Genomic DNA, 24506 nt, shown 5'->3' on the forward strand with positions numbered 1-24506 from the left:
TCGCTTTTATAGCAATCTACACTCCCAGTAACTAACCCCCTCCCATGAGAACTGACTCACTTCTGTGAGAAGAGCATGAACTCCTTCATGAGCATGGAATCCCCAAGACCCAAACACTTCTTCAAGGTCCTACTACAGCTCAACACTGCTACACTGGGGACCACGTTTCAACATGTGTTTTGGAGGGGACAGATCATATTCAAACTTTAGCAGGTTGTCTGTTTCTTTATTTCTCTCTCTTTTTAAAAATTGTGGTAAGAACATTTAACATGAGGTCTACTCTCTGAACAAATTTTTAAGTGCACAATATAGTATTGTCAGATCTCTAGAACTTACTCATCTTGTGTAACTGAAATTTTATATTTTATGCCTGTTGATCTGCAACTATCCCTTTTCCCCTGCCTGCCCAGCCTCTGGGAAACACCATTCTGCTCTCTGGTTTCTATGAGTTTGACTATTTTAGATACCTCATATAAACAGAATTATCTAGTATTTGTCCTTCGGTGTTTGGCTTATTTCATTTAGCATAATGTCCTCAGGGTTTGCCCATGTTGTCACATTTGGCAGGATTTTCTTCTTTATAAAGCTGCATAATATTCCATTTTCATATGCCACAATTTCTTTATCCCTTTGTCTATTGATGGGCATTTTGGTGGCTTCCACATCTTGGCTTTTGTAACTAATGCTGCAGAGAACATGGGAGTGCCCTCAAGATCCTGATTTCAATCCTTTTTTTGGATATGTACCCAGAAGTGGGATTTCTAGATCACATAGTAGTTATATTTTTAACCTTTTGAGAAGCCTTAATACCATCTAACATAGTAGTGGCACCATTTTCCTTTGTATTTTAGTTGCACTCTCTTTTTTTTTTTTTTTTTGAGACGGAGTCTTGCTCAGTCGCCCAGGCTGGAGTACAGTGGCTGGATCTCAGCTCACTGCAAGCTCCGCCTCCTGGGTTTACGCCATTCTCCTGCCTCAGCCTCCTGAGTAGCTGGGACCACAGGCGCCCGCCACCTTGCCCGGCTAGTTTTTTTTTGTTGTAGTTTTTAGTAGAGATGGGGTTTTTCACCATGTTAGCCAGGATGGTCTCGATCTCCTGACCTCGTGATCCGCCCGTCTCGGCCTCCCAAAGTGCTGGGATTGCAGGCTTGAGCCACCGCGCCCGGCCAGTTGCACTCTCTTATAGCATCAAATCCAGCTGACTACTTACTTCTTCTGGAAACTCCTTCCTCTCTGTCCTAAAGTGGAGCTCTGGCTGTTCATCCTAGAGTGGAGCTCTGGCAGTTCTTCCTGAGCTTCTGAGTGGAACAGATCCAGTTGCTCAATGTGTATTTCCATCTGGATGTCCCCTGCTTACCTCTATCTCTGCATGTTCAAAACTGAACTGTGATGTTGTCCCCGAGAGGCCAAGTGAATTCGTTTGCTAGAGCTGCCTAACAATGTACCACAGACAGGGTGGCTTCAGCAACAGAGAAGTCCAAGAGGAATGTGTCAGCAAGGTTGCCTCCTCCTGAGGGCTATGAGAGAATCTGTTTCATGCCTCTCTCCTGGGTTCGGGTGATTTGCTGGCAATCTTTGGTGTCCCTTGGCTTGTAAAAGAAGCATCATCCAGATCTCTGCCTTTTTCTTCACACGGTGTTTTCCCTGTGTCTATCTGCACATTCCCCCTTTTCAGAAGGTTACCAATCATATGGGACTAGGGTCCATCCCGATGACTTCATTTTAACTAGATGACCTATGTAAAGTTCCTATCTCCAAATACATTCTGAGGTATTGGGGGTTAGGAGTTCAACATATAAATTTAGGAGGGGGTGACAAAATTCAAATCATAACACCAAGCAAACTTGTTTTATTTTCAGATATTTCCCATCACAATGAATGGGACCATGTCCACTATGTTGCTCAAGCAGAAACTTGGATGTCGTTCTTATTACATCACTTGCCCTTATATTAATTTGGGTTCAAGAACTCGCAGAACCGAGAGGCAAAATTTTGAAATAGGAAACCTAGCATCCCTCAGACCTCACAAAGGGGTCTGTGACTCTCAAATGACTGACAGCCTCTGCTCTACATACTTTTTAAAGTGTCTACTATCTTGATACAAAAGTAGTACATACTCATTTTAGAAAGTTACGCAAACGTATAAAGATAAAATTAAATTAATTTCATTATTTTAGCACCCAGAATCACTTAGTATTTTGGTTTTGGCTTTATATCTTCATGTGTTTTTCTTTTTTAAAAAAACTAGTTGGATTGTAGTGCATGTAAGATTTTGAGTTCAGCTTTTGAAATTCAACATTGGGTCATAGTGTTTTCCCATATCTTCACAAAAAATTTCGTAGATCTTTAAATAGTGCATGTTATTTCATCAAATGAAACACAGTGACTTAGATATGTTCTTATTATCTCATTGCAAATATGCAGGTATTGCTGTTTTTTGACTTTTATAAATAATGCAACAACCTTTGCTATTTGGACTAAATAATTTGTTCGTGATTCAGACATGATTCAGCTAGGGGTGAAGAAGAAGGAGGGATACAGCGTTTCTCCACCCTGCATCTTTCTTGTTGGCTATTCTTTGTATTGCTCAACAGCGCTGTCCAAAAAAACTTTCTGGGATGGTGGAAATGTTCTTTATCTGGCCTGTCCAGTATGGTAGCAGTTAGCCACACATGGCCACTGGGCGCTTGAGGTGTGGCTAATGCAACTGAGGAACTGAATTTTTAACTTTATTTAAATTCATTTGGCTTAAATTTACATTTAAATAGCTACATGTGGCTAGCAGCTATCTTACTAAATAATGTAGATCTTTTATGATTATGACTAAAATGCAGTGCCCACCTTTTTGTAGACACTCTTCTGAATGCTTTACCTATTAACATTGTTTAATCTTCACAATGACACCATGCAGCAGGCTTCCAGTTACTTCTGCTGTATAACAAACAACCCCAAAGCTTAGCGGCTGAAAACAGCAATCATTTCTTGTGTTTAAGGATCTGTTATACAATTTGGACAGGGTTCATCAGAGACAGCTCATCTTTGCCCCATACAGCATCAGTTGGGACTATAGGATCTACTTTTATTATGGCTATTACTGGCTGATAAGTTGATGCCTGCTATTTTCTCTCTGCAGGGAAGCTTAGGCTTCCTCACAGCATGGTGGCTGGGTTCCAGGAGCAAGTGCCCCAGGAAACAGAAAGTGGAAGTTATCAGTTTCTTGTTGCCTGAGGCTGGAAAGTGATAATGCATCACTCCCAACACATTCTGTGGGTCAGGGAGAGAGGAGTATAAATGTAAAGGAAGGAGATACAGACCTCATCTCTCAGGAGAAGCAGTATCAAATAATTTTGAAGCTGGAAACCAAAAAGTATCTGAGACAGGTCTCAATCAATTTAGAAGTTTATTTTGCAAAGGTTAAGGACATGCCCAGAGAAAAGGATCTCAAATTCACTGGAACAATCTGTGGTTCATGGCATTTTCCAAAGAAGATTTTGAGGGTTTCAATACTTAAAGGGGAAAGAGGGAGCAGATGGTCACATTACTGAATCTACCTGTTGCAAGGGAAAAGGAGTGGGCAGAGTAATAGTCAATTATGTCAGTCAGTCAACACTTTACCTAAGATAAGGTGAGCATGGAGTAGCTAGCTACCTGTGCAGATACTTAACCTTTTATCGGTAGCTATCTGCCTAAGAACAAAAGGAAAGGCAGTTTCTTGAATGACTCAGCTTTCAGCTTAATTTTTTCCTTTTGGCATAGTAAATTGGGGTCTGAGATTAGATTTTTATTTCACAGGGCCATCCTTTAAAATTATCACAGATGTCACGTTGATTTTGATCCTTTTTATGAGAGGAAACAGAGTACAGAACAGTTAAAATTGCTCGCTTAAGATGACATGTCTAGTATGTGGCCAGATAACTTGTCTGTTATTTCTGCCAGGTCTGAGCTTTTAATCTGAGTACTGTCATGTGCTCTGTGTGAAGAGACCACCAAACAGACTTTGTGTGAGCAATAAAGCTTTTTAATCATCTGGGTGCAGGCGGGCTGAGTCTGAAACCAGAGTCCGTGAAGGGAGATAGAGGTGGGGCTGTTTTGTAGGATTTGGGTAGGTAAAGGAAAATTACAGTCAAAGGGGGTTGTTCTCTGGCGTGCAGGGGTAGGGGTTCACAAGGTGCTTAGTAGGGGAGCTTTTGAGCCAGGATGAGCCAGGAAAAGGAATTTCACAAGGTAATGTCATCAGTTAGGGCAGGAACAGGCCATTTTCACTTCTTTTGTGGTGGAATGTCGTCAGTTAAGGCAGGAACGGGCCGTGTATGTGCAGGTCACAGGGGATATGATGACTTAGCTTTGGCTCAGAGGCTGAACAAGTGCTATATTGCATCTCCCTATAATTTGTATGCTTCACTAATTTAGATTCGTATCTTCAGTTTTTTCATGGCACGATAATTATGAAATTAAGTGAATGACACGTTTGTAAGTCACAGAGCTCTGTAGATACGTAGTGTTTGTAAGGGTTTGCCGCATGTCAAATTCACCATGAAGATGTAACAGGACGAGCCACAGACAAAACTCCTCAGACACCGAAATAAAGAAGGAAGGGGTTTATTCGGCCAGGGGCCTCGGCAAGACTTCTGTCTCAAGAGCCGAGCTCCCCGAGTGAGCAATTCCTGCCCCTTTTCAATTCCTGTCCCTTTTAAGGGCTCACAACTCTAAGGGGGTGCGTGTGAGAGGATCGTGACTGATTGAGCAAGCAGGGGGTACGTGACTGGGGGCTGCATGCACCGGTAATTAGATGGGAACAAAACAAGATAGGGATTTTCACAGTGCATTTCTATACAATGTATGTAATCTACAGATAACAGAACCAATTAGGTCAGGAGTCGATCTTTAACTACCAGGCCCAGGGTGTGGCGCGGGGCTGTCTGCCTGTGGATTTCATTTCTGCCTCTTAGTTTTTACTTCTTCTTTGTTTGGAGGCAGAAATTGGGCATAAGACAATATGAGGGGTGGTCTCCTCCCTTAAAGACACCTTCTCAATCACCTGAGTCAGAGGGAGGTGTTTGACTTCCTTTTCTGAGCCCCTCTGTTTTCATCGGTTTCCCATTGTCTCCCCAAAAAGCATTTATTATCATCCCCAGATTGAAACAGACAGTGATTCTGAGGAAAGCTCCTTGTTCTCAGCGTGCTGCTTACTTCACCTATTCTTGTTGCATGGAATATGTGTTATATAAAGGAATTAATAAAGAAAACTTATTATTTTAGGACCATAAAAGGAGTTAAATAAATGTTTCTGGTTTTTATTGAAAATAAGCCACGAGGTTAAACCCTAACTTAGATGGTATATTGCATATATTTAGGGATTTATTTATTATACTGATTCTTCAGGGAGAAATCAGAAAACACAGACTATTATTTCAAATTCTGGAGGTTGTCTGATAAAGTAATGAATGCAACCTCTTACAAACTTAAGAAACCAATTATTTCCTTTCATGTTCAAAGATAATGGATATTTTCATGTGAAAGAGAGGTAGCCTTTGTTCTGTGGCCTCTGGTTTGCAAACAAACTTCTGTTTGATATTGTTTGCTGCTGTGATGAACTGTGCTCATTTCATACCAGGTATTTTTTCCCATTATGATGCAGGAGTTTGTAACTGGGGTCACTTTGTAAACTGGGGACCTCCCGGCTGGCGAAGCCCTGCCCAGGCCTCGCTTGCCCATGCTGGCGTGCTTCAGCTCTCGCCTGTGGTATAGCTTGTACCCGCTTTCAGCAGTTCCCAAGCTCTTGTAGTGCACCCAAGAAGAATGAGGATACACGACACATTGAAGGGTGAGGAGGGCAGAGAATAATTTTATTGAGGAATGAAAACGGCTTTCAGCAGAGAGGCAACGTGGGGTTCTGGGGAATGGTTCCCCTACTTGAAGTTCCTCCCGTGTGGCTGGGTCTGGGGCCTTTTATGGACTCAGAACAGGGGGTGCGTGCTGATTGGTTTGTGAGGAAAGTGCACCAAACAGGAAGACAAGTCCCCCATCTGGTCGGAGGATTTAACTTGTAACTTGGCTTTCAGGCTTTAAACTGTCTTCAGCATGGAGGTGGGGTTTCACCAGGGACCCGCCCCTGTCTGCCTGGGCATTTGGCTGCCTCCTGCCGCTCTCACTTACAATACGGATTCTTTTCTCACCAGAATTCTCTTGAGAAAGCTTATATTTAAATGTCTCTAGTTTTCCAATTTCTGGGTTTCTTGAGCAGTGTGTGTGAACCTCCCTTGATGAAGAAAACCTCATTTTATCCCTTCACAGTCAGGATATTCTAAATACTGAAGCTTCGTTTCAGTCAAGCCCTGCAGTTTTCTTTGGTTCTCATCTACCTGACTCCCCCACCTTCATTTTGTACTTCTTTCCTGATTTTTCCATGGCATGGTGCTCTGCTGATTCTTTTGCTACACAGTGTATTCTTGCTGAACTCAGCATCAGGTGATCTACAGATGTGAGCCACCGTGCCCAGCCTAAATACTAATAGTGGTAGCTAACACATTTATAGTGCTTACTATGTGATGGGAACATATATAAGGCTGACTTTTTAATAATTTTTAATTTAATTTAATTTTTTTTTTTTTTGAGACAGCCTTGTTCTGTCACCCAGGCTGAAGTGCGGTGATGCAGTCTTGGCTCACTGCAACCTCTGCCTCCCAGGCTGAAGCGATCGTCTCACCTCAGCCTCCCAAGTAGCTGGGACCACAGTTGTGTACCATAATGCCCAGCTAATTTTTGCATTTTTAGTGGAAACGGGGTTTCACCATGTTGCCCAGGCTGGTCTCGAACTGCTGACCTCAAGTGATTCGCCCCCCGCCTCAGCCTCCCAAGGTGCTGTGATTACAGGTGTGAGCCACCATGCCCAGTCCAGTGTGTTCTTCCTGTTGTCTCAATTGGCCACATCATGTAATTGTGTGCTCCAGGCTCACTGCTTTCCGGAGTCCATGTGGCACCCCTGCAGGCTAAGATATCAAACTGCCTCTCATATATATATTCATATGATACTTTGACATGTCTAAAGGCAACAACTTCCCCTTTTCTCCAAAAGATACCCACTTCACAGCTTCCCTATTCTTGAAGCCATAAAGTAGATCTTCACTGTTCTTTTCTCTTCTAGTACCCCGTGTGTTCCTACCACAGCATTTCTCACAATCTGTCATGATCGGCCCGTGCATACTTGTTTAATGGCTATTTCTGATGCCATCCTACAAGCCTCAAGATGGCAGGGGCTGCGTTACATTGTTCATCACTCTGTCCAGTTCCCACCTAGTGTGGTGCTTGTCACATAACTGGCATGCGTTCAGTGTTTATGGGGATTAGTGAACAGATAAACAAGTGCACTCACTTCCATTTTTATGTTTGCGCCCTGGGCTAAGATCTTGATGCTATCCCTGACTTTTCCCTCTTCTTCATACTCTAGATCTGCTAGTTTACTCAGTTCTCCTAGAATGTAAGCTGCATGAGGACAACAATTTCTGCCTGTTTTGCTCAGTATAATGTGCTTGCATCACAAGTGCCTAGAATGGTGCCTGGCATGTGGGTGACTGTTTGCTATGTTGCTTGCTAGTTTACGTGTAATAATTTATTTCATCTTCATAACAATCCTAGAAGGGTGGGTAGGTAGTATTAGTATGCCCATTTCATAAGAAACCAAAGCATCAAGATGTTAATTAAATTCTTGATCATTGTCACAGAGCTGCTAAATGGTGGAGCTGGGCATTGAACTTGAGTGTCCTGAGGCCGTTCTCTTAATCACTAAGAACCGTGATATAATGTAATGTAATGTTTATGTAATGTTTGTAATGTCACATGTAACGTTTATGTGTTCATTCTGTGCTTGTAATGTTAACATGTAATGTTTATGTGTTTGTTCTGTGATGGACCCTTCACTACAACCCTGTATACTCATTCCACAATGAAGAAGCAGCTGTCTTCAAAGGGTTTTTTAAAAAATGACCCAGCGTGGGACCCGGTTCATGAGTAACAGAGTTAAACTCAGACTGTTTGAGCCCAGACCTGGGCTGTCTTGTGCCTCTGCAGCCAGACCCACTAGTCTCCATGGCCTGTGGTTTTGGGAGCAGACCCTGATTTACTCTGAACATTACCTGAGAGTCATTAGGTTTTTCTTCCCTGGACAGATACCTAATGCAGCATGCATGTTTCTTTCTGTAGACAATGGGAGCAGCCGCACATCGCACTCCAGAACAGAGACGACCCCGTCACCCAGCAATGATACTGGGAATGGACACCCAGAATATATTGCATATGCGCTTGTCCCTGTGTTCTTTATCATGGGTCTCTTCGGCGTCCTCATTTGCCACCTGCTTAAGAAGAAAGGCTATCGTTGTACAACAGAAGCAGAGCAAGATATCGAAGAAGAAAAGGTTGAAAAGATAGGTAAATAACCAGGGTTCTTTTTATTGGGGGTGAGGAGACAGTTTTAAAATATGAAACCAGTGATACATGCTTTCCATCTCTCTGAGGCAGAATGATCCATTTTAGTGGCAGGTGGTGCAGTGTAGCGTAAGTGCCGATGCGCAGTAATTATACCTAGTTTGAAAACTTGCTTTCATTACTGAATAGCTGCCAGGCAGGGAACCCATTCTTGCCCAGTGGCCTTAGACAAGTTATTGTGTGCTCTGACTCTGCTATGTATAATTTCACTTAAATGTATTTATAATTAATTTAATATTATTCATTTGACATTTTAATTTAATTTCAACGAGGAAAACAATCCTCACGTTTTGGGGTTTCTGTGAAATTTAGAGGAAAGATGCATTTGGTATTTGGAATATATGACCACTCATTAAATATTAATCCTTACTATTATTATGGAATCAGGTTTGAATAAGAGTGAAGGAAAAATTAAAATAGGTCTCACCATGTTTGTGATGTTGCTTTTGCTGGGGGAGTTCTATCTTAAATATCTGTGGTTGGAATTCGTGTTCATGAAGTAAACGATCATGTGTACAGTGCAGAAAAAGGTATGGCAAGAACTGGTGCCTTAGTACTGACTTCAGGCCGTCTCATCTTTTTCTCCTAACGTGGAGTCGTAAGGTAGTGTTCAGAAAAACCTGGGAGACGAAATCCTGTTTTCTCCGCTGATGTTTCTTTCCCATCATGTTTAGGGATGTTTCCTGACTCGGGGCCTTGAGAGGTAGTAGGTGACTCCCCCTATTGCTTTCGGCCCCACTAAGGGCAGTTTATGCAGAAAGGTGACATTGGAGTAGGTCACCCTTCAGGCAAAGCAGGGCTGGCTGGGGGGAGGTTCCTGGAACGTTCCTTGCCAGCTTGCTGGACTGTTGGTTTTTCCCACCCCCACTGACCTTTGAGGCTGAGAAGGAATAGGATTGCATGATGAGTCATGTATGAGCCTGTGAGCAAACCGAAGCCAAGTGTTTGTCAACAGCAAGTTGACAAAGTGGGGCCTCCCCCTCTCCTCCTTCCCAGATGCTCTGTAGGTTGGCTTAGCAGCCAGCTTCTGAGCTGTCTCACCAAACATGCATGTTCACGTAGGGGAAAGCTGACCTTTGGGTGGACAAGACATTTTCCTTGTAAATGAGTAGGACATTGCACACCTTGATGTATTCTCTGTGAGCTAGGACAGAGTGTTTCAACCCTCCCTTGTTCTCCTTGTCTTACTGAAACAAATTTTATAGATTGGTTTCAGAGTGGTTTGCTTTTTTTCCCAAAGACCATCATGTACACTCCTGGTACAGGGTCCCCAAAGTAAACTGAGTTTGTGGACAAATAACCAAGCCTTGAATGTAGGTAATTTGAAAGTGTATTTCAGAGGATAGGACAGTCTGATGAACATGGATGAATTATGATCCCATTTAAAAAGGAAATTAATATTGTAAATTGATATAGTAAGTCTGCAATTAAAATAAAATCCAAGGAGAATTTTTTCTTTTTAAATGAGCTTTCTTCTTCCCATTTCTCCTAAGGCTTTAAGGAAATGATGAGAGAGAAATAATAATGAGGACTGGTACAAATGCATTTTCAAATTATTGTCTGGAAAGTGAGTGAGCATTTGAGCTTCAGAAGAGATAGACGGACAGCTCTGATACTTTCTCTTGATGCTTGTTACGCATGAGGAAGTTTGGGGCTGGAGGGAGAAAGCCTAGAATCGTAGCACCTTGGGTGATCTCCTGAGGCTCCTGGAAACTGTTCAGTGAAGTCTTGGGTTCTCAGACTGATTGACTTGTTGCTGTACTTGACGGTTGTAACCTGTTCTCCCCTCCTCTTTTCTCTTTCAGAATTGAACGACAGTATGAATGAAAACAGTGACACTGTTGGGCAAATCGTCCACTACATCATGAAAAATGAAGGTGTGGACCTTTTAGTGTTCCAAAACAATTCAGTATTCCTATCCTTTATTAAAAACCTGCTTCGAAGAGTCAAGATTTATGTAGACTCTCTTATTGACTTCACCTAAGCTTTCTAACACCTCAGCTGCCAGCATTATTCAGCTACGCAAGTTTCACATGAGTGAGTTTTCTAAGCGTGAGTTGGTCTAAGCGTTGCAGAGACCCAGCCTTGGAGCTCTGTCAGCTGTTGTTCAAATCCTGGCCTCGCTGCTTACTGGTTGTGTACAATTTGGGGAAACTACATTGCCTTGTTTCATGAGGTACAGTTTCTTCCTGTAAAATGAGGATAATAATATTTACCTCAGCCTGGCATGGTGGCTCACATCTGTAATCCCAGCACTTTGGAAGGCTGAGGTGGGAGGATTACTTGAGGCCAGGAGTTCAAGACCAGCCTGGGCAACATGGTGAGACCCCATCTCTTCAAAAAAAGTTAAAAAGGCCAGGCGTGTTAGCTCATGCCTGTAATCCCAGCACTTTGGGAGGCCGAGGCAGGTGGCTCATCTGAGGTCAGGAGTTCGAGACCAGCCTGGGCAACATGGTGAAACCCTGTCTCTACTAAAAATACGAAAAACTAGCCAGACTTGGTGGCGGGTGCCTGTAATCCCAGCTACTTGGAGGCTGAGGCAGGGGAATCACTTGAACCTCGGAGGCAAAGGTTGCAGTGTGTTGAGATCATGCCATTGCACTCCAGCCTGGGTGACAGAGCAAAACTCCATCTCAAAAAAAAAAAAGGTAAAACAAAATTAGCAAGGCATGGTGGCACATGCCTGTGTTCCCAGCTACTTGGGAGGCTGAGATGGGAGGATCACTTGAGCTCAGGATTTCAAAGCTGCAGTGAGCTGTGATCACACCGCTGCACTCCAGCCTGAGTAACAGAGTGAGACTCTAAGAAAAGAAATAATAATAATAATATTTACTTCACAGCATTTTTGGTACATAGTATACATAGAGGGCTCAGTATAGAAAGCACTCAAATATTGTCTGTTTTTTTGTGTGTGTGCTTAAAAAAATTGTGGTAAAATACACATAACATCAAATTTAGTTCTGTTACCATTTTAAAGTACACACTTCAGTGGGATTAAGTACATTCACGGTGTTGAACATGCATCTCCACTGTCTAGTTCCACAACTTTCTATCATCCCAAACTGAAGCTCTGGACCCGTTAGGTAGCCACTCCCTCCTCCCCTGTCCACTGGCAGCTGCTGCTGTGCTTCTGTTTGTCTGTTCTATGGCATCGTTTCTCCGGCGTTAACACTTTGTTACAAAGTTGAACTTTTATGAAATTGAGTATTTTTTCACCCTGAAGTGTATTCTAAATTGTCATCTTAAATGGAAGATTAATTTAATCTTGAGTGAAGAAACTTTGGGGTCATTGTTCTGAGCACTGATTATTCCCTCCATAGCACACCATGATGTCACACCGTGATATTTAAGGTGTGTGGGATTCCTTGCCCACTTGCTCAATAGCTGCGGATTCTCACCCTTTGAATTCTCATGACAATTGAAAAGCAAACGTTTCCCCTGGGCTTTGTCTTTGCTTTAGTCAGCATGGACTCATGGACTGTGCACTGATGATAGAGCTGAGCCATTTTTCTAAACGTCGAAATACACCACACTCATCAGTAAATACCTGCTCCTCTGCCCTCAGGCCCTGCCCCGGGCACTCCACACTCCCAGATCCTCACTACTCCACAAGAGCATCTGCCTGCCCAGCCTGTCTGTCAGTTTGACTCTCTTCAACTGTTTTTGACTTAGAGAAACAGCAGTTTTGTATGGTTGAGCATAATTTTCATTGCTGTTTTCAGAATGTGCTTTATGCTTTTGGCATAGATCTGGGTGCTTTATGTACGTAATCTCATTTAATCCTCAAAGCATCCTTATAAAGTTGGTTCAGTTACACCCATTTTACAGATGAAGAAAGAAGGTTCCAAGTAGTTAAACTTACATGGTTAGTGAGCAGCCCAGCTCTGTGTCTGGTTTCAAATTCAGCATTCTTTTCAACCACACAGTATTGTCCCTCCTCTCTTCTAATGTGCAGTTGTCAATTTCTACAGTCTATAAAATCAGACAACCAAACTTATTCAGATGATGTTTAAAATAACAAAACAGACCGGAATACTTGGATTTTGATCTCTGTCTTCCAGAGACCTTCCTTCATGGCATAATAGTTGGTGATATTGTTGTTGAGTACTCAATCATGGATGTTTCTTTTACATGAAAAAAAGTGCTTTTTAATTTGCCCAAGCAATGCATGAATATGTCCTTGGCATAGGAAAATGTACCCATTCTGGAAGTGTGCAGCGTAAGGCGTGGATGACCCCTTCGCTGCCTCTGTGCCTTTCACATTCCAGACTGCCTTTCTTGGCTGGGGAGAGCTTGCAGGCCTTTGGGACCTGGGCTTCTGAAAGCTGGAGCAGTTGCCAAATTTGTGATGATGCATGAAATGGGTTACTGACAATTGAATCAGTCGAAATAAGTAAACTGTGAGAACCTTGCCAAGGGCTGAAGTTCTCATGTATCGACCTCATAGTACTCCTGAGGGTTTGCCGTATGCTGGGCCTGTTCTGGGGGCTTTCCAGGAACTCTAGGATCTCGACATTTTCTTCCCATGTTATAAACTGAAGCCCACCGTACTTAACTACCTTGCCCATGTTGCACCACTGGAAAGTGGCGGAGCTGGGATTGGAACTGAGGTGTTCTGATTCCATAGTCTGTTATTTTAACCAGTTACTGTAGTACCTCTGTCCAGGTGGCATGAAAGAGGGATGGAAAACTTAACTCCTTTCAAAGAGGGACAGTATATAGCTGGGTTAGTTTGTAGAAATCTTAAGCATTCACTCAATAAATTCTTAAAAGTACCGGCTGGGCATAGTGGCTCATGCCTGTAATCCCAGCACTTTGGGAGGCTGAGGTGGGAGGATCACTTGAGGTCAGGAGTTCGAGACCAGCCTGGCCAACATGGTGAAACCCCATCTCTATTAAAAATGTAAAAATTAGCTAGGCATAGTGGTGCATGTCTGTAATCCCAGCTACTTGGGAGGCTGAGGCAGGAGAATCACTTGAACCCAGGAGGCAGAGGCTGCAGTGAGCCAAGATGGCATAGTCACCACACTCCAGCCTGGGCGACAGAGTGAGACTTTGTCTCCAAAAAAATAAAAAATAAATAAATAGATAAATAAAAATAAAAGTGCCAGATGACGTAGGCCCTTTTGTCACCCTCTTTTGTAGATTAGAAAACAGAGACCCAGAGGATAAGACACTTGTTCAAAGTCGCATAAGCAGGTATGACAGGATGGTGCCGGCAGTAGGCATTTCTCTCAATTACAGCAGAGAACGTGTTTGGGGTCCTTGGAGGAGGCATATTATATAATGTCCTCACTTCCCGCACTAATGTGCAAATAGGGCTGTTTTGTTTTTCTTTTTAAATGATATTGTTTGCCTTTTGGAAAGTAGCCTTTGTGTTTTTACTGTGCTTAGTACCAGTAGGTACCACTGAGCAGTCAATACCTGAGGTGCCATTTTTCTCCTCTCTCCTCTGCTCCCCAGTTCTCTTTGCTTTCTATCTTATTCTCAACCCCAGGTCCCCTCTTCTCCTGTCCACGCCTTCATCTGTGTACCTGCAGTTTCTCCAGGGGCTTGTGAGGACAGCTGGTGACTCCAATCCTTTGTGCAGCCCTTGGTTCCCTTCCTGGACTCCCAAGTAATAGCTAATGTTGCTGCACGCCCCTTTCCAGCTGTGGCCTCTTCAGCTTCCAGCCTGCACCAAAACCACAGCCTGGTGATAAGGTGCAGCCTTGATCTCTTACCAGTTTATAACCTAGCATGTTTGAGTTTGGCTTTGAGACTAAACTCCTCTATTTTGTGGACCAAATGCATTTTTAAAATATTTTTGTCTCGATTAACATAACTTTGAACTTAGTACCAACTTGGACTTCCCTGTTGATATTGTCTGTCTTTGATAAATTGGAATTAATACTAATTTCACTTTCTAGTTTTAAGTGATAATCATACCACAACTTTTCCTTTACATTAAGAAAGGAATAAAATTAAGCACAATCAGTCCATTACCCTTTTCCCACATGTGTTTAGGTTTTCTTTTCCTAGATTTCAAGCATCTGTAAACATTTGCAATCGTGATGTATGAATGGTTTCTGCTTCGCATTTTAAGTTTGGCAAATGAGGTGATATTTGACCTGTACTCATGGTAACGTTCTTGTTTATGGTTTAAACACATTATGTCTTTAATGATGGAAATCAATTTTAGTTTAGATAAATATCTCTTGAAGGATGGATTATCAGCTGACCTGCTGGGCAAACACACTTTGTTTGTCTCCATCCTCACACAACACTTCTGACACAGATGTGTGGGTTTTTTCCATACTTTGCAGTTCTCCAAATCTCTGAAGCCTGCCATTTAATACAGTTCTGACTCTGTCTACCTAGAGTTAGCGTCAGATCCCAAAAGACTTCCCCTACTTGGGATGCCAGTTGGAAGCCGGGGCTCTGGTACTTCTGGATGAGAGATCCACAATCCCCTCCTCCAGTTCGATATTTTCCTAGAATGGGTTACAGAACTCAGGGAAGCACTTTATTACATGTACTGGCTTGTTACAGAGGATGCAACTCACCAACAACAAAATAGAAGAGATGCATAATACTGGGGGTGGGATGCAAAGCTTCCCTGTCCTCTCTGGGTGCGCCACCCACCCGGCACCTTTTAGCCACCTGGAAGCTATCAGATCTTGTCGTTCAAGAGTTTTTTGTTGGCCGGGCGCAGTGGCTCACGCTTGTAATCCCAGCATTTTGGGAGGCTGAGGTGGGCGGATCACAAGGTCAGGAGATCGACACCATCCTGGCTAACATGGTGAAACCTCGTCTCTACTAAAAATACAAAAAATTAGCCGGGCGTGGTGACAGGCGCCTGTAGTCCCAGCTACTCGGGAGGCTGAGGCAGGAGAATGGTGTGAACCCGGGAGGCGGAGCTTGTAGTGAGCCGATATCGCGCCACTGCACTCCAGCCTGGGTGACAGAGCGAGACTCCATCTCAAAAAATAAAAAAAATAAAAAAAAAGGTTTTTTTGTCTAGTTTAACCTCCAGTCCCAGAACCCTGCCCCATCCTCCCCTGTTCTGACTTTCCTGAGGTCCCTGGGTAGGGCCGAAAGTTCCAACCCTCTAATCGCTTGGTCTTAATATGACTGGCCTCACCCTGAGACTGTTTGGGGGCCCCACCCCGAGTCACCACATTAGTATAAACTCAGGTGTGATCAAAAGATGCTCATTTTATGAATAACAAAAGACACTCCTCTCAGGAAATTCCAAGGCCTTTAGGAACTCTGTGACAGGAACCCAGGACAATGACCAAATCTATTGAATATTATGCCACACCTGCGCACTGACTATTTTCCTAATCCAAAGGGTTGGATGTACCGCAGTGCTAGCTTTTAATTCATCTTTCTAAATAGAGCCGAACTGAATCATGTCTGGGTAGTCGCTGGAGTTTTCTTGCATTGTGTGGATGTTTGGAAAGTGTCTGGGAGTCTGTAGCTGAGTTTCTCTGCTAGGCCCTTAAACTGGCTGCTTAGTAAAAATTGCAGGGAGTACTACAGATATTCCTCAAGTGCTTCTGATTAGTACTTCTGATCCCTAGGCAAGAGACGCCTTTGTGAAGTTTTTGCATTCAGGCTCCATTTATATTTTGGCAGAAAAGATTCCTTTATAAATGACTGAGTACGGAGTGGATTCTGAAACTTCCTCTGTTTATGCAAACATGCCGTGAACCATTATTCAACCTGTATCCCTTTGGGTGGGGACTTGGATGTTGAAGGGTAGGAAGGAGGGTGTCAGGGTTAAATGCACCCACCCTGGAGTCAGTCAGACCAGGGTTTGTGTCTAAGCCTGTCACTCTCTAGCTGTGTGACTCTGGCCAGTCAGTTACGATCTTTAGGTCTCAGTCTGTATACTTGTAAAATGGGGGTGATAATTCTACCTACTGTTAAGGGCGTCAGAAGCGTCCAACATGTAAGATCTGTAAAGCTTTCAGGCAGCGACTGGCACGTGCCGGCCCTTACATTTTGGTGATGGCAATGTTAGTTTTTGCTGGAGAAATTTGCCTTAGGTGTGAGGAAAACTTTGAAGAGAGTAGTGATGGCAGAGACAACCAGACATTTTTCTTGCCTGATTTTGGCTGTTTCATGCATATTATCAAGCAGGGATTCGGGGAGAAAAAGAGGTCTTTTCTGGAAAATACCGCCCTTCCCTTTTCTTGAGGGAGTTTCCTTGCCCTGTGCCTAGCTCCTCCCATTTTGGGGAAGGCTGTGAAGGGAAGCATAGTTGATAAAATGCTGGCAAGTGTGGAGAAAGCCACCTATGGCTTAGTAGAGCTGTGAGTAATATGCAAGGAGGAGATATACCTTCAACAGAACTCAGACTATTGCTCTTTTATGGTAACTTCACAGCCACATTAAGGCATGCGTTTCAGTCCTAACGGTGGTGTTATGTTAGAAAACCTTCCTGTCACTGGAAACCAAAAATGTTCCCAAGAGACAGATTACTGAAGCTGACTCCCTGGAGGTTAGCTCAGAGACAGGGATGCACGTGTGTACATGCGGGCATGTACCTATACACGCATGCATGTGCGTGCGTGCGCGTGTGTGTCTCACATGCCACAAGGTGAGTCCTAGAGACTCACTTAGCAAACCAAAGGAATGTTTACTAATTATTCCTGGGAGAGAAAGATGAGTTACAGGAATTCATGAATAACTGAGAAACACGTCTATAAAAAGCAAGCTTTAATAATGATTTTAATATAGCATATCTTCCTGGAATTATTTTGTAATTTGATGTTTCATTTTTTAGGTAGTCATCATTTTACAGGTGATTGATTTTCTCAGGCAGTGATTTAAACGTTTGATTTTAAAAAGCTCACTCCTCTGTATGTGCTGTTAGTGCTGTCCCTGTTTTAATACCTTTTGGTGTTGTTTTCCCTCTTGTTTATGTTTATAGTTTTGAAGTTTGATAAATGTTGGCAAAGTATGGACAGCAAATTACTTTATAGAATCAGTCCTCCGTATCCATGAGATCTGCACCTATAGATTTAACCAATCAAGGATAAAAAAAAATTAGGAAAAAAAAAATGGATGGTTGCATCTTTTTGGACATGTGCAGACTTGTTTCTTGTCATTATTTCCCAAATAAAACAGCATAACAACTATTTACATAGGATTTCCACTGTATTAGGTACTATAAGTAACCTAAAGATGATTTAAAGTGTACGGGGGTGGAGTAGATATGTTTTGTATCAGGAACCTGAGCATCTGTGGATTTTTATATCTGCACGGATCTGGGGAACATTCCTGCATGGATACTGAGGACAACTGTATTTTGTATATAATAAAATACAAAATTGTATATGGGATTGTATATCCAAACCTAGTATCTGAAACAATGTTTTTTTTGAATCCTCATTTATTAGTCAAACAGGAAATTAACTGACATTACTGGATTATACTTAAATGTGTTTTACAGAGGGAATTGTCTTCTTTATTGTGCAGGAGAAATTACTATGGATCCATTTTCATAATGTTTTTGTAATGACAGGAGGTCTTATTTAGATCAAAATTTGTGTTTGGAAATGCATTTGGACATCCTCACAGATAGTTGTGAAGGGTAAAGAATTTCTTTTGGCAAAAGATTAAGTGTCATATTAATATTTCTCAAAAGAAAAAAGCAAAAACCCGTGTGTTCTCAAGGGTTGCAATGGGGTGATGTGTCCCCTAAAAAGTCAAAAATTGGATCGGGGCCAAAAAAACAAACAAACAAATACCTCACTCTCTTATATGTAAAGCACAGATGTATATAGTACATAACCAAATATGAAATGTATCTGCCATACTGTACTTTAATGAGAGAGTCGTTAGGGAAAAATAGTTGAACAAAGCTCTTGGGTGGGGCAATAACAAAAGTCAGGCTGAGAAACCCTGCATTGTAAGCCCTTAACTCTTAACACTTACAGCAGCAGTTGGAACTAGAATTAATATTCCTCCTCTAGAAAAGGCATTTGAATGTTAAATGTTAAAGGTTGGTGTTGGCTTATGTGGTAAATAGTGATTTTTATTTGTTCTTTCCTCTCTTAGAGACTTGTTGTGGTTAGTCATGAGAATAGTGCTTCAGAAATCAATTGAAAAGGTTATGAGCCAGTAATAACATTTGGCTTTGCCAATTAAATAGCCAAGGGAAACTTGAACATTCACTTCAGTCTTTTATCCTGGAGAGCATGACCACTCTACAGGAGGCAGAAAACACATGGTGTGTGGATGTGGGTGTGGGTTGGGGGACTCAGAGAAACTCAGAGACTTAGATTAGGTTTTTTTTTTTTTTTTTTGCTTTTGTTGACAGCCTAGCCTCCCACCTACAAATCTGGATTTTTTTTTGGAAGTCTAATTTAAGTTAGCATATATTACATAACTTATATGTTGTGATCAGTACTTGAAATTTTATCTGGCCAGTCAAGGGCTTGTGTGATCCTGAAGCTCATCTGGAAAATTAACCTTCTCTCATCCCTTATTCGATGTGGGATAGAATTGATGCTACAGGAGGATGCAGAGTTTAGAGCTAATTATTTTGGCACATACAAGTTATTAGACTACAGGTCACTTATGAAATACATTTCACTATCAATATTTTTCAAAGTATATTTATCAAAATGAGTTAACTGCAATAGAGCAGCAGCATATAAATGGTCCTTTAGTTTGTTGGAGTTGGCGTGGGGTAGGGGGGTAGTTTCTACTTTATATTGCTATTGATGTGTAGGAAGCAATGCTTTATAGTAGATCTGCTCTCCTTGCCATAGATTCCCTGTCACTCTTACTAAGTTCCTGCTGGGTATAAGTTATTGACAGATGGTGCCATGTTATGCAGTTATGTTGGGGGAGACCCTCCCTTCTCTAGGCCCCCAGGACCTCATCTATGAACTGAAAGAATGGAATTAGATGTGTTTTCAACAGCTTTTCTGATGTGATTACTCATCTTATTCATTCTATTTTAATTCTTTAATTTTATTTTTATTCCTTAGCGAATGCTGATGTCTTAAAGGCAATGGTAGCAGATAACAGCCTGTATGATCCTGAAAGGTGAGTGCTCCTCCCCTCTTCCTTAGTGCAACATCTTTTCAGTTACTTGCTCAGATATGGCGCCATCTGAAATGCTCTTCTGCTAGAGCAGGTTTCCCAACTTTGGCACTGTGGTTATTTTGGGCCAGGTAGTTCTGTGCCGTGCAGAGCCGTCCCGTGTATTGTAGGGTGTTTGACAGCATCCCTGGCCTCCACTCACAAGATGCTAGAGCACCCCCTGCCCCCACCCTCCCAAGGTGTGACAACCCATAGTGTCTCCACACATTGTCAATGTCCCGTAGCCGGGATGATCACTCCTGGTTGAGAGCTGTTGTGTTAGAGAATAGTGATGGGAAGAAGTAAGGCGTAGAGGTTAAGGGCAAAAACATAGCCTAGGAATTGGGAGATGTGATTGAGTCCTGCCTGCACCACAATATTAACTGTCTATTCTTGAGGAAGTTAACTGACCACCCTGAGTTTAAGTTCCATCGTCTATAAAATGGAGATTACCAGCTTTATAGGGTTGTTATAAGGAATATAGCATGCCTTAAGCATTGAAAGAACTCCATGAACAATGATGATTAAATGAACAAGCTGGTTTGGAGCTACCTGCTATGTTCTGTTTTTTGTATGACTGTTTTAGGTTATGGTTGTTGAGCAGCATATTCCTTCATAATTAATTACAGAGAACTGTATTTCCATATAAGTATTATTTCTTCAGCAAGGAGCATTTATTGGACGCCTGCTAGGTGCTGGGTGCTGCTCTGGAGCTGGACATCCACAGACCCTTGCCATGGAAGAACACAGTCAGTGGGGAGTGGAGACGTGTGTGTGAGGCCTTGTGGTGGACAGCCTGCAAGTGCTGTAGGACTGGTGGAGATTGAAGGCTCTAGGGGACCCTAGGGGGCCATTGGGAGTTCAGGAACGTTCATGGAAGAGGTGCCATCTGAACCAGGTGTGCAGGAGGTGGAGACGAGAGTCAGGGTTGGCTGTAGGAATAAGAAGGGCCAGAAGAAAAGTCAACACATCATGATAGCCTGGGACTCAACCTGTGAAGGGTTGGGTCCCGGGTGGCCAGGCCAAGTGACATGGCAAAAGGGTTGGATCTTTCTCCGCTTCCTATGTGGGTTGTGCACTCAGCACACCTTAGACACAGTTTAAGAGGTGTTTGTCAAACTGGCTACGGTGGATGTGTGTTTTGGAAAGGTAACTCAGAACGTAAGGAGTTGAGTTTAGGAGAGACGTAGAGTCATAGAGACAGAAGAGCTCTGAGTTCTCCCACATTCCAGTCCTGGCCACGGACAGTTGGTGTTCTGACCATCTTAGCTCATGGTGTCTTTGTCGCAATCATCTTTGGGCATCCTGTAGTGCCCATCAGTGGGTTTTGTACACAACTGGTACTTGAGAAATGCTTGTTGAGTGAATGTTGTTAAACTCTTGCATTCAGCTTTCTAATATGTGGTGCTAAGTTGACATTATTTTACTCCAGGAAGATACTGCTGTGTGTTTTTATTTTAACAATTAGGAAGGCATCCCTAAAGAGCACCAGAAGACTTTTGTCTGTCAGTCATGTTTGAGGCGGTCTCCTCAACTGTAGGCTCTACTTCTTTTTTTTAAGTGTGCAGGTGGCCAGTTTGCATCAACAAAAAGGCTGGTTTCTGCCATCACAGCCTCCTGTGTGTCTCTGGGGCTCTTGCCACGGTCCAGGTGTCAGGCTGTGGGTGTCATGCCATCCCCACTACTCCCACCTGTGCCGGAGGGCTGATTATTGCTCAGTTTGGTTCTGCTAGGTTCAAATTCCTCCTTTTCTGCCGGACCAGAGCCTTCACACATGCCTTTTGAAAATAGCTCATTTCTGGCCTGTATATTTCTGCTTTTTATATTTTGGATGGTCTAGCCAAATTTATTCCAGATTATCAAAGTGGTCTCTGCTGTTTCTGAAGCAGTATAGTGTATAGCAAGGTGATTAATTGCATGGTTTCTGGAATTCAGCTTTCTAGGTTTGAATCTCAGATCCAGCACTTATTTGCAAGTGTGATCTTGTTGCCAGTGTGAGGCCAGTTACCTCACTTCCCCCTGCCTCAATATCCTCATTGTTAAAATGAAGAAGTTAATAATACCCACATCATAAGATTTTAAAAGGATTAATTCCATTAATATATACATATAAAATGCTTAGGATATTGTTAGCTATTTTATTATGACTGTTATCAACACTATCAACATCTGTTTTGAACATCACTTTTGATATCTTTGCCTAAAGGCTTTCCTCCTTTGATATAATGGAGATTTGATGAAATCTCTTCTCTAAGTTATCTGATAATTTGATGGAATTTGAGTTCTTCCCTTTTCCAGGGCATAGATACTTAGGGAATCTCTTTGTGTAGAGTGATGGGCAGACACTCTGGTATGTGAGAAATTAGGATAATAGCATGAGAAAAAAGATCAGTGTTTTAGAAAGAAACCTAATACTTTAAAGCCAGTGTGTCACTGTTACAAGCAGTGGTTTATTCCCAGCTAATAAATTCCATTCTAGAAGTGATACATCTTTTTTTTTTTTTTTTTCTTCTAAAGACAGGGTCTCACTCTGTCATCGAAGCTGGAGTTCAGGGGTACAATCATAGCTACTGCAACCTTGAGCTCCTGGGCTCAAGCAGTCCTCCCGCCACAGCCTCCCGAGTAGCTGAGACTACAGCTAATAAATTCCATTCTAGAAGTGAAACATCTTTTTTTTTTTTTTTTTCTTCTAAAGACAGGGTCTCACTCTGTCATCGAAGCTGGAGTTCAGGGGTACAATCATAGCTACTGCAACCTTGAGCTCCTGGGCTCAAGCAGTCCTCCCGCCACAGCCTCCCGAGTAGCTGAGACTACAGGCATGTGTCAGCATGCCTGGCTAGTTTTTTTATTTTATTTCAGAGACAAGGTCTCTCTATGTTGCTCAGGCTGGCCTCAAGCAATCCTCCCACCTTGGCCTCCCAGAATGCTGGGATTATAGGCATGAGCTGTTACGCCTGGCCATGAATCATATTATTATTGCTTAAGATAAGCTGTCATCGCACGGTCATGAGAGCTGAGTACCTGCTGTCTGAGGCCCGTTCACAAAGTCCATTTGTGCAACTGGAAGATGCTTTGTTTTTTCTTTCAATTTAAACTGCTTCTATCATCACAGGGAGAGAGATCGCCTTCGCTGGTATTTCCTTTAAGTAACCAGTTACACTTTTTATTTTCCTCCCCACCTTAGCCCCGTGACCCCCAGCACACCAGGGAGCCCACCCGTGAGTCCTGGGCCTTTGTCACCAGGGGGGACCCCGGGGAAGCATGTCTGTGGCCATCATCTGCACACGGTGGGCGGTGTTGTCGAGAGGGACGTGTGTCATCGGTGTAGGCACAAGCGGTGGCACTTTATAAAGCCCACCAACAAGTCCAGAGAGAGCAGACCACGGCGCCAAGGCGAGGTCACGGTCCTTTCTGTTGGCAGGTAAGATCTCTTCGGATGCTTTTGGTTTATGTGTGACATGGGTGCTCTGGTGTGTGGACTTGTGCTTACCTGTCAGATGTAGAATATGTTCTCCGTGCCTGGCTCAGGTTATATCCCTGGGCTTTTTAGATGTTTTCTGGTGTGAGTCCTAGATTTTTCCAACAACAGAAGAATCCTAAAAGGCAGCTATTGCTAGGTCAGACGGGAAATGTATTAAGATAAATGCCTACCTGCTCTAACAGATAAAGCCCAGATTTTCAACTGTATACAGAATAGACATTTATATATCACTTATGGAATCCAGGGCAGGTATTGAGATATCAGCGGGTGGCTCTTCAAGTACTTATCCAGGGTTCCAGGCCCCCTTCATTTGTGGCTCTGCCAGGTTTGCCAGCCAGAGGAGCAGGTCCGTGGAAGGTTGTTCACGGGGGGTTTTGAAAGAGCTGCTAGGCCTGAGAGTGGCTCGCATCACTTTGACTCACACTCCACTGGCTGGAACTCGATCACCCAGCCAAGCTAATGTTCAGGGAACTGAGAAATATCATCGAGCCATGTGCAAGGGAGGGGAGAAGCTGTGGATCTGGTCCACAGCCCTCCAGTCTCTGTCTTGTAAGTTCCATGTAAATTCCTTTGACTGCTTGCTTTTAGTGGGCGGTGCTTTCCACTGTGTCTTGGCTTTCCGGGTCCTAGTGCCTTTCACTTGTGACCCATATGTGAGGTGGAGATCCTGCAGTTCAAGTGATGAATCCATCAGCCCTTACCTGAAGCATCTTTGCAGTGGGATGCTTTTGCAGTTCTGCTGTTGGATGCTGAGTCCCATGCAGGAACTGCATTGCCGATGTTGCATTTGGAAAGACAGTGGGGAGTACTGGTAAGGAACACACATGCTGGAGTGAGGCTGGGTGAGCACTGAGCAAAAGTCGACAGTGCTACTACTTACATGATCCTTCTCTGTCTACTGACAACACCCTGGGAAGAGTAGCTTGAACTCGTTGCTTCTACTCTCCTTCGAGTCCTGGCACCACTACTTACAAACTGTTACATTGCTCTGTGCCTCAGTTTCCCCCTCTGTAAAGTGAGAAGGACAGTCACACTCACCTCATAGAGTTGCTGTGTAGACTAAATGAGGTGACTCACATAAAGGTCTTAAACCAGCTTTGGGTACTTACACATTCAAGAAATGTTGGCTGGTTATTATTTTTATTTTAATTCATTTGAGTTTCATCATTGTGTTGCACAAGCATCACGGAGAAGACTTCCGGGCTGTTTGCCACTTACAGCAAAACAGCACAACTCATGACCACACTATTTTATTAAGAAGCAGAGTCATGGGAATTTATGAATGCAAAGCAATGAGAACCTGTAGCTTGTTTGGACAAAGCATGTTTTGTTGGTCTTAAAAAAAAAAAATCTGCTGAAATTTTCAACTTAGATTCAACACAGCTTTTTTTTTTTTTTTTTTTTTTTTTTGAGATGGAGTCTCACTCTGTCACCCAAGCTGGAGTGCAGTGGTGTGAACTCA

At 42.9% G+C, this 24506-nt stretch overlaps 1 protein-coding gene across 1 annotated transcript in view; it reads left to right on the forward strand.

Annotated features, from left to right (window-relative positions):
- Window positions 1–24506, forward strand: part of RELL1 (RELT-like 1) — a 91493-nt gene that overhangs the window by 26492 nt on the left and 40495 nt on the right. The window contains exons 2-5 of the mRNA XM_011949135.1: window positions 8200–8424; window positions 10287–10358; window positions 19470–19527; window positions 22748–22984. Coding sequence (XP_011804525.1) covers window positions 8200–8424; window positions 10287–10358; window positions 19470–19527; window positions 22748–22984 — 592 coding nt within the window. The remainder of the gene's footprint in view (window positions 1–8199; window positions 8425–10286; window positions 10359–19469; window positions 19528–22747; window positions 22985–24506) is intronic.

Source organism: Colobus angolensis, unplaced genomic scaffold (genome assembly GCF_000951035.1).
Source record: "Colobus angolensis palliatus isolate OR3802 unplaced genomic scaffold, Cang.pa_1.0 Scaffold29, whole genome shotgun sequence".
Lineage (NCBI taxonomy): Eukaryota > Metazoa > Chordata > Mammalia > Primates > Cercopithecidae > Colobus > Colobus angolensis.